Source organism: Etheostoma cragini, chromosome 7 (genome assembly GCF_013103735.1).
Source record: "Etheostoma cragini isolate CJK2018 chromosome 7, CSU_Ecrag_1.0, whole genome shotgun sequence".
NCBI lineage: Eukaryota > Metazoa > Chordata > Actinopteri > Perciformes > Percidae > Etheostoma > Etheostoma cragini.
This window is the reverse complement of record NC_048413.1, coordinates 10,434,758-10,445,623: the sequence shown is the minus strand read 5'-3', so window position 1 is coordinate 10,445,623 and position 10,866 is coordinate 10,434,758. Positions and strand designations below refer to the sequence as shown.

The following is a 10,866-nucleotide window of genomic DNA, read 5'->3' as shown; positions in this document are numbered from 1 at the left end:
AGCACTTCAAGGTTCTGGAGTGGCCTAGCCGGTCTCCAGACCTAAACCCAATAAAAATCTTTGGAGGGAGCTCAAACTCTGTGTTTCTCAGTGACAGCCCAGAAACCTGACTGATCTAGAGATGATCTGTGTGGAGGAGTGGGCCAAAATTCCTTCTGCAGTGTGTGCAAACCTGGTGAGAAACTACAGGAAACGTTTGACCTCTGGAATTGCAAACAAAGGCGACTGTACCAAATATTAACATTGATTTTCTCAGGTGTCCAAATACCTATTTGCAGCTGTATCATACAAATAAATAGTTTAAAAAAAAAAATCCTACATTGTGATTTCAGGATAATTTTTTTTTGATCATGTCTCTTACAGAGGACATGCACCTAGGATGATAATTTCAGACCCCTCCATGATTTCTAAGTAGGAGAACTTGCAAAATAGCAGGGTGTTCAAATACTTATTTTCCTCACTGTAGATCTGTGCGGGATTAGCTTTCTTATATCCATTATGAAAGAACAGAACTTTCTGAAATGTTAAGCTGCTGGTCACTATGATATGACAGATTAAAAGATGCAATGACTGTTCATCAAAGTGCACTCCGTTTTTACAGACAGTTGTGTAGAGCTGGAGAGCTGTCCTTTTGTCAAAATAATGCAAGAAAAATAGACGGCTATCAACTAGGTCCACATTACACAACCAATGATACAGTGTAAGAAATGGGTCTTTAGGTTTTACTTTGGGAGGAACAGCTAGCTAGATGTTGTTGTTCCATCAATATTATCTAAAAGGCAAACAAGGTTGCCTTTTTTGCCTCGGAGTGGAAACAAACGTGCAAAGGCAGTGCTTTTGATAGTGTTTTAATCTTTTTGTTTCATTAGTTTTTGTTGGAGACAAAAAAACAATGTATCTAACTAACGCATGTTCTACTTTCATGTTCGCATCCTTTTAACATGGTCCTTCCCTGAGTGTAGAGCCTCTCATTCTTTAAGTCTGAAGTAAGGGGACGGAAAACTGTTCAAGACCAACTGCATCATGTCAACACTCAAATCAGGCAGAAGCCTTGCTAGGGAGTAATGTCCATTTGGCGGAACCTGAGAGCTGGCTAAGATTACTCTCTTCCAATATGCATTTCTTATAATTCTTAGAATCACTGACTTGTCACCTACAAACATGGTTGAGGGGAAAGAAACTAGTACCTGTCATAGCTATGTCCTTCAGTGTGTCTCTCTGCAGCTTGATCCTAAGGAAAGAACAAAAACAGAAACAAACCAGCAGAGAGAAGGCATAAAAGAGATGAACATGTATTGGGTAATTTAGATCACGTTTCTTGACAGTGACCTGAGAGGAAGTGCAGTGATGCAACATTTGAGTGCACTGGTATATATTTGTAAAACAAGGTAGGCAGAGGCCAAAATGAGAACTAACAAAATGTGGAAATCATATGCCCATACCTCAGTGTTGGTCTCTGACGGACCCTGACCTGCAGCTCCCGTGAGACTATTGAGCTGTTTCTGCTGAGTCAGACTGGAACTTGCAGACCCAGATGACACTCTCTGAAAGTCAGAGGGGTGAAGCACAGGAGTCTGGCTCTGAACCTGACTCTGGGCCTGCAGGGCCAGCTGGCATGGATTCTTGTTGTCCAGCTGGGCTGCAGTAGTGACTGTGCATGGATCTGACCCATTCAGCAAAGGTGAAGAGAAGTGTGCAGGTTGGGTGAGCTGAGCAGGCTGGACTGGCTGAGCAGAGGGGACAAGCTCAGGATTGCTGATCTGGGCCTGCTGAATCTGCTGTAAAAGACCAAAAGATTACACAATTGCATTAAACATAATGATGTTATTCTGGAAGACTAGGTCTTCTAAGCAAAGACGTAAGTGTTTTTCCATCTGCAATAGGGCCGGGCAATATATGGGTATCATATTGAGATCTGTATTTAAGGCTAACGTCTTAAATATTGGGTATAGAAATTTTACACGTGTAAAAGTGTTGTCTTTTCCTATTTTTAAAGGCTGCATACAGAAAAAGTGATGACATATTCTGAACTCACCAGAATTACTAGGTGTTTTATTATTTTCCTTGACCCAGTTAGTCATTGTATCCACATTATCGGTGCTTATTTATCAAAACTCTTATTGTGTAAATATTTTGTGAACACAGCAACAGTAAACCCTACAATATTACAATATTGCCGCATCGACATCTACATATTTGGTGAAAATTGTGATATTTGATTTGTTTTATTATTTACTTTACAACAATACGACAGAGATAATACCAATCAAAGGTTCCAGTTCACAACCTCTTTGTAAACATCTGCACTCCATTGCAGCCATCATAATTACCTGCATCAGAGGCTGATTGCTGCCATTTGTGGGAGGGTGTGTGTTCTGGCACGTGGCAAGTGGGTATGTGTGTACGGGCTGGGTGATTGGTGCTGATATAAATGCAGGTTGTGAATAAGAAGATTCCGATCTAAGACTTTGCTGCAGAGCAGCAGTGGGCTGGTGCTTTGGGGATGTGGGTCCCACCCTACCCAGCATTAGTGAGGGGGAAGGTATGAGGGACACTGGAGTGGGTGAAACTAACACATTTTCTATGTGCAGAGGAGAAAGGGGGGAGACAAAGGGGGTCACAGGGAGAGTCTGTCCAGAGGAAAGGAAGATGTGATTAAAAGAAGAAGAGCTTGAAGGGTGAGGGGCAGTGCAGGAGTAAGGGTAAGAGGATTCACAGTCAGTCACAGCTGCCATCACCTGGATTGTGGGATACTGTGAAGGAAACTGAAGGGAAAAGGATAAAAACAGAGTAAAATCAAATAATCTAGAGAAAAAACATGAGGCATCACAATAACCTGCGTTAAGTCTATATTATTATTGTTCTGTATAATCCAAGGCAGAAAGAACTGCTTAGACATACAATAATTCAGACACAAGAAAAATGAATGGCTATTACCTGCGTGAAATACTTGTGAAAAATGGGAGAACAGACAATACCTGGGATGGATGTGTTGGTGCAAGAGAGTTTGAAATCTGCTGAGGTTGGAGTTGTTGCTGGACAGTAGCCTGAGCCATTGACTGTTCAGGAGGCAGTGCCTGGGCTGGTGCACTTGAAGCTGACTGGCTAAGATTCTGCCCATGGCTTTGTCCATCTTGTACATGCTGTGATATGCTATGACCAGCAAGTATATTCTACAGAAGAACAAAAAGAGGAGGGAGAAAAAGAGGAGGAAGTTCAATAATGGCAGGGATTCTGGATCTCTCAGTTCGGATATCTACATTTCCTGCTATTGACCCAGATCAGAATAGCTGATATTTTCCATCCTGTCCCCAAGCCTGGAATGAGTCTGAATCTGTTGCACATTATTGAGCACTGTGTTTATCCCAGAGGAGACAAAGAACAAGCCTGGGAGGGCTGGCAGATGCAGCGGCTAAAACCACTGTTATTGTTTTCATTACAGTTTCCTTCATCTCTTTGTTGGCTGTTGTCCAAGGAAACTTCTGTTAGGCTTTTTATTCACCTATTGTACACCAACACAGCTGCTACCAATTTATCTGTACAAACTTAAAACCAGACTACATAATATGAGCAGCCTAAAAGCAATAATGGCATTGCCGTAAGTAATATTTACTTATTTAAAGTGCTCATATCATGCTTTTTGGCTTTTTTCTTTTCCTTTATTGTCTTTTATATCTTTTTTGTGCACATAATAAGTTTACAAAGTGAAAAAGCCCAAAGTCCACCTCAAAGGCACTTACCATCTCCAACAGAAAACATTGTTCTCAAACACTATTTATAACACGTTCATCACGGAAGTTAAGTGACGCACTTTTGCCCGTCTGCTAGTTTGGCACGCCCTCATTTTCTGTACTGCTTTTGACTGGCAAGTAGTCCTTAGCTAGCTACTGCGCATGTTCAACTCCCAACAAAGATTAGACAGAAGTGAGATGCATCACTCTGTAGCTTAAACAAAGAGCTGAACACAAAGAGGACCTGCAGCAATGTGCAGTACAACAAACATATAGTGTTTATTGAATATTAAACCATGTAACCCTATTCTGATACAACCCAAATATATTTACGAACCGGAAAATGAACATATTTTCTGTCTCTCCCACTTTGATAAATTGTGTTCAGACGAAAGCGTTCTACCTGGTTCAGAAAAGCATTGATGCAAAGATGAGGTTGAAACTGATGAAAAATGAAAACAGGGTGATGTCGGAGGAGGGGAAACAAATTCAAAACTGGGGAAATATGTATGCCACCTTGCTACAATATACTGCAGTGTAGGCATCATCCCTCACCTGTTGTCCTCTGTAAGTCTGGGGAGCAGCAGTAGACTCGCCAGACATGTAGTGGTTCTGAGCTGATGCTGTTTGTTGCTGCAGCCCATTGAGGGCAGGATGTGCATAGTTTTGAGAGGCAGCATCAGGTAGACCAGCAGCAGGGTAACTCTGGTGTGTGGCTGCAACCTGCACAAGTGGGTGTGCTGTCGGAGGAAGTTGAGAAGTTGGGATATGAACCTGTTGGACTGTAGGCTGGGATACATCCTGGCTCTGTTGTGGAACTGGAGGTTGAATGGCTTTCTGACTGTGCTTCTGTAGAGTTAGGGTATGTACTTGCTGCTGACCAGAAGACTGAATACTTTGAGAAAGCTGGATAGGCTGTTGTGCCATTTGTTGGTGTATGGTATGCAGAGTTTCTTGGCTATGCTGGAGTTGAGGCTGAATATGAGCTTGCTCAGCATGTTGTGTTAGTTGTATATTGGACTGAGTATTTAGTTGGTGCTCTTGCTGAATGGGTATCTGTTGGCTGTAAAGTGCTGGTGTCGAGGAGCTCTGAATAGGCTGCTGACTTGGCAGTTTGACGTTTTGCAGTGCGCAGGGAGCTTGGTTACTATCATGACACTGGGAAATGGCTGCCATAGTTGGGGCTAAAGATGCAACAGGGTAGCTTTGTGCTGGCTGCTGTGCTGGCACAGCAGCTGCTGCAGCAGTCTGTTGCTGAACTGGAGTAGGATATCCTGATGCAGAGTGAGCCTGTTGTTGAGACAAACAGTTCTGACAAGTCTGTTGGGCTTTCAAAGGAAAAGTCAAAGTGCTTGCTGCTGTTACCTGCTGCTGTAGGTGGCATGGTGCTTGGTAGCTCTGTGCAACATGTTGTGGCACAGCTGATGCTAAAAGATTTGCTGCAACTTGGGTCTGTTGCACACTTGGAGGTGTGTAGCCAGCAGCACCGACTGAATGCTGGACATTGACTGAACATAGACTAGCTGGAGCTGGTGTTGCAGCACTGTGTTGGCCAGCATATGGCGCAGCAGGGTAATTGTGTCCAGGCTGGAGGCACTGCAGTGGTATGTGCACTGCTGTGCTGGAAGAAGGCAGGCCCTGTACAGATGTTTGATTCTGGTGACCTGCAGAACTAGCCTAAGAAAACAAAGGAGAGAAATTCAAATTAGACCCTTGTGGGAGTGAATTTTACCGGTAAAGAATAAAATTACACAAAAGCTAATATTTGTGCCCATTACATTACCAGATGAAAGTATGAGAGAATTATGTATAAAATAAGTTAATAAAACATCTGTTTTGACAATGAGCAGGCGGTGACAGGTGTGTGCTAAAATAAGGACACAAGAAAAAAATGCTAGGAGAGACTGAGAGAAGAGAAATCAGACAGTTGCCCCATCTCCTTCAATCAGACGCCATGTATCCAAGGCAAGCTAAAGCAAGAAAGTTGTAGCATTGGGCCATTAAAGCAGAAAGGAACATCTAGATCAGTTTTAGAAGGGATTGGTTAGGGTTAATTGGCAAGGAAAAAGTCTATTAGATATTACGCCATTGTTGTCCAATAGTAGCAAGCTTATGATTTTCAGCTCTCTAGGCCTACAGGTAGCAAGACTCAGAGAGTAGACAGGAGATCAGACCAGCTCTAGGCTGAATAATGCTGTATCTCCGACAGGCTAGGAGAAATCAGTTAAGCAGGAGTTGGCCCCATATAGGAAACCAAAGCGACTTGTCTGCTAATGTGACCTACCACTCCCACAGCCCTGGTAACTTGCTGCTCTCTGGCACAGAATCTATCCTTGCAGTCCTGAAGGGGTTCTTGGTCACCAACCATACTGGCATTCAGAAGATTACTCTTCAGACTGCCGTCTCCATCACTGCGGACAGGCCTGTGGGCAACCGAGGAGTGCAGCAGGGAGGCTTGGGAGGGTATGGTATGACAAGGGGCTGCTTTGCGGCTGATTATGTTAAACAGGGACAGCTGCAGCAGTGAGAAATTGGAACAATCACTCAAACCTTTCAGCCATCCATAAGGAGGAATGGTCATTGCTCCACCAGAGGACAGATTTTGTCTAAAGTCACATGGACAGTGGTAAGTTGGCATGGCAACCGAAGGACGGCGGTGGCTTCCTTCTCGTGACCTTAGAAGAAGCAAAGAGAGGCAGGCCTGGCACATGTGGCCTTTGTGCATTGCAAAATGGTGGTTATGACAAGAAGTCAGACTACTAAGGTCAGAATGTCTGCGAACACTTGGCACAGGAAGTGTTAAGTTCTCACTGGTGGACTCTGATAACAGTCTGATGCTGGTGTCACTACAGCGGCGGTACTCAGAGGGTGAAGAGACAGGGAAGGCCTGCAGTACTGGTAGAGCACCCTGAGAGGAGAACCGATTTTTAGCCTCTGAGTGAATCTCAGGGGGGCCGAGCTCTAACCGTTTCTCTGGCACTGTTGGGGTGGGACTGATTGATCTCCGTGACTGAATGAGGGCATGAAGTTGAGCAATGTGGTCTGCCCTGTGAGTGTCAATAACAGGGGCACTTCCTCTCCGGGTTGCAGCTCCCAATCGAGTCCTGAGATCTGGGCTCAGTGTTGCCCCCCATACTTCACCCTTTTCACAGGAGTGAGGTTGAGCTGTCAGAAAAGGGCTACTGCTGTGGCACTGATCAAGGAGCAACCCAAAAGCAAAACACATGTTACTCAAAATGAATAGCTTGTAGAAAATAAAAAAAATACTATATGATGAGTCGAGGACAAACAAACTTTCTGTGCATGACTGGGTTAATGACGACTGATGAGCAAATGTCCAGAAATGTGTTGACTGTGCAGATGAACATTGTTTTTAAGTGTTTGGACACAGTGTCTGTGCCCAGTTCCAATGCCACGTGAGCCATGTCGTGAGCCTTTCAAAGAATGTTTGTATTTTAATAAATCTGAATGTACATAGTCCACCTGGGTGTGTATGCTCCTGATACAGACCTCCTGTGTTGCCATAGTAATAGGCTCCAGCAGGGACTGGTAGAGGACACTCTGCTGGCTGCTGTGGGATTCTGAGTACACAGTGGAGCCCATGCCACTATCAAGTGTGCCGTCTGCTGCAGAGACACAGGAATCTTGCATTTATAAAAGTCAGAAATTAAGCAAATTTATTTCTGAGTAGAGGAGAACAGAATGTCTTACATGTCACTGAGGTGGCACTGGTTGGTAGTTTACACAGCCTGTTGTGCTGGTCCGCCTCTGGCTCTTCTGGTTCCAGCACAGGCTGTCCTATATGTGCAGCTCCAGCAGGGATGGCCTGAGATGTTGTCATCTGGGCTGTGTGCCTCCCTTCACCTTGTTCCACTGGAACTGCAGCAGACACTGTTCTCTCTCTTCTCCATTTGATCAGTGCCACACGGTCCCTGATTGACTTTCCCACAGTCTTAGCATCACTCTCATGGAAGAAGCCAGACTCCACCTGACAAAGAAAAGGGAAAAGGCATGACTTACAGGATATTTTAGCATAGAGCATGTGAGAAAAGAGAGATCACATTATGTGAGGGCGAGACAAAGAGCAAGAAAGGAAAATATTATAAAATTTCAAGGGAATCAGAGCAGTGGGGACCTATTGCTTTTGTCATGTTATGCATGCTCAAACAGTCCAGTTGTCTCAAAATCAAAAGGGAAGAACACAACATAAAGCAGTACAAATACTTGAAAGAAAAAAGCTAGACAAGACAGTATGTTGTGCATATTAAATCTAACGCTATTTAAATAAACCATGTTCATTCATCTGCGCAGCATACAGAATGCATGGTATTAAAATGTCATAGAAAACACATAGCAATAAACACAGTAAATGTTTGGAACGGGCCAATTGCTTGGCCTGTGGTATTGCTGCATGTAGCATTCTCCAGAACCATTGTAACCCTAATTTACTTACAGAAGGCCCTCAAAGTAACCCCACTCTATACTACTGACTTACTGTGTACTTCTACTTCAGGAGGAAAACATTGTACTACTAGACCTGATAGAGAAATGTTACGGTCAAGTAGCAGATTCAGATTTTTACTCACAAAATATCCCAATTAAAATATGATGGATTGTATTCCTTAAACTATCCAGCATTAAAATAGAGACGTTAAGTTAGTGTAAATACATTGTGCTGATATATTTATTTTTTCACTTTAAGTAAACATTTGAATGCAGGACTTCTACTGTGCAAATTATTTTTACTATTAATAATAGTACTTGAGGCAAAAGGTTTTGAGTACTATTTAAGTATTTATTAAGCTCATTGGGTACCCAGGAGGCCTAGTGTGAAGTAGATTGCACAACCGATTCTCGAGATATTTGAAAGACAATACACGGTGACATACACGGACACACACACACACACAGACACACACGGACACGGACACACACACACACACACAGAGGGTCCAATGTTTACAGTTAGATCAGCACACAAGCCAGAAGGAATGACCAAACTAAGAAGATCCAGGCCCATGAATGGAGACAAACCACATTTCTCATGTGCCTGTCTGAAGAGAAATGATTCAGAGGGGATGAAGAGTGACTTGACATGGGAACATGTTGGCCATACAATTTTATTGTGGGGTTGGTCCACATGTCTGCTCTTATGCCCAAGGCAATTGTTACAGAGAGGCTTTTCTTTCCCAGCCTGACCAAGGCCAAAACAGCACAGATAAATGGAGGGAGAAAAAGCAGACAAGAAAGAAAGGAAGAGATGTGTGGGGGGGAGAAAGAGAGAGACAGAGAGAGAGAGAGAGAGAATGTGAAACGGAAGAAGTTCGTTAAAACAAGGCAGAAAAAGAGAAGGCCAGGAAAGCAGCTGACACAACTCACAAAAACTTCTCATTCACTGACTCCTTTATTCACACTTCCTGTACGATTCTTTGTGCAATATCTGATAACATATTGCAGCTACTCTGTTTCCTGTGCTTTCTTTTGGGCTGACCGCACCTTACCAGCTAATTAATTAGCCTGTGTTAAACGCTAGCTATCAGTAAAGTTAGTGGAAAGTAAGGGCTGGTGCGTGCGCCAGTGTTTATGCGTTTGTGTGTCAGCCCGCCCCCACATTTGGCGAGTGTTAATTTCGGACCCTGCACAGCACTGTGAAACAGTAGCCATTTAATTTACTTTAGAAATGTAAGATACGTTGATTGAAGAAGAATTTTCAACATGCTCGAATCATCTCCACACTTTTTGTTTTGTTCCGTTTGTTTTTTTAACAGTATTTTGTTACAAAGAAAATATAAGTGTTATAGCTTTGGCTATTTATTTATTTTACTTATGTTGATGTTAATAATTTGCGTAGTTAATATTGTTCTTTGCTATTCAGTTTATATAGGGTTTTCAAAACAAAATTCTCAAAATCTCCCACCCACCCAAAAAAACAAACAAAAAAGAATCAAGGTTTGTACAGAATTGTGGGTCAAAAATGGTGATATGAATCAAATCATGGATTTGGTGTATTGTTACAGCCCTAAGATTTTCCATCTGAAGTTGAGCTGTGTTAACTCAATCTGTCTTAATCCAATACCCCAATAAATAATGTCATGGTGCTCCAGAATATTAGATGAGTGAGATAGACTTGAGGTTGGTATTATCATTTCTCCCACAAAGCCATGTTTTTATTGCAGGGCCTGTGGCTGCCTTATCTGACAGCATTCACTTGAGAAAACAAAACACAATCACTGTATTCTTGGAGGATCAAGCATTTGCTAGCAATCTGCATTTGTCCATTCCCCAATGATGAGATATAAGAAACGCCAGCAGCTAGGACACACTAAGCCAGAAAGACATGCAAATTATGACAAACTGAATAACAACAAGTTATAAACAAAATTATTTAAAAACGGGCAGATGCCATATTTTTAAGGAATACACCACAATGTAAAACAAAGAAATGCACAAAGATTCCAAATCCAGATTTATCTCCAACATTTTTCCATGCACAGGATGAATAAGTTCTTCTGACTACACCATTAGCCATTTACTCACCATCTCTTGTGCCACAACCTCAGGGACCTCCTTTTCCAGGTCAAACGCAAACTCGATGGCTCCACTCTCCTTGTACTTCCCTTTTAATTTCTTGTGGTCCTCCACCCATAGTTTAAGGGCTATTGAGTCCTTTTTCCCATCATCCTCCTCAGCTAGCTCCACCCTTACACCTGTGTCCTCAGCAAAGAAGGCATGGTTCAACAGGTCCTTGATGGTGTACCTGGGAAAAGGAACACCAGAGCTCAAGACCAAATCTCCCCCACTGGTGGCACTTATGTGTAATGTATAGTGTTTGCAGATAGCATTGGCATCACTATGGTTAGATGTGATACAAGAATTCTAGTGTGTTGATAGTGCAAGGACATATTGGCACAATAATTACATCACACATGGACATGGATTACTTTTGGAGCAGAGACAGAGCTACTGAAGTCACTCACTGAACCCAATCATGCTTCAATAAAAAGCCACTGGGAGCTTATTAAGGGTTATTTCCCCCCTCCGTACACAAACTCATTATGTAACAGAAATAGCAAGACACCCAGCAGATATGGTGGGAGACTGTAGTGTTACTGAGAGCCCAACTGTCAGCACCACA

The 10,866-nt window shown here is 42.8% G+C and overlaps 1 protein-coding gene across 10 annotated transcripts in view; it reads right to left on the bottom strand.

Moving 5' to 3' along the window:
• Nucleotides 1-10,866, bottom strand: part of LOC117946986 (serine/threonine-protein kinase WNK2) — a 45,134-nt gene that overhangs the window by 13,619 nt on the left and 20,649 nt on the right. For 6 of the 10 annotated variants that reach the window (XM_034875505.1, XM_034875506.1, XM_034875502.1 and 3 more), the window contains exons 7-15: nt 10,269-10,488; nt 7,443-7,719; nt 7,242-7,357; nt 6,016-6,924; nt 4,287-5,408; nt 2,979-3,173; nt 2,739-2,765; nt 1,443-1,778; nt 1,188-1,231 (exon numbers count right to left, since the gene is read on the bottom strand). In XM_034875505.1, the coding sequence (XP_034731396.1) occupies nt 1,188-1,231; nt 1,443-1,778; nt 2,739-2,765; nt 2,979-3,173; nt 4,287-5,408; nt 6,016-6,924; nt 7,242-7,357; nt 7,443-7,719; nt 10,269-10,488 (3,246 nt within the window). The remainder of the gene's footprint in view (nt 1-1,187; nt 1,232-1,442; nt 1,779-2,738; nt 2,766-2,978; nt 3,174-4,286; nt 5,409-6,015; nt 6,925-7,241; nt 7,358-7,442; nt 7,720-10,268; nt 10,489-10,866) is intronic. The other 4 variants (XM_034875503.1, XM_034875504.1, XM_034875511.1 and 1 more) reach the window with 4 other exon arrangements.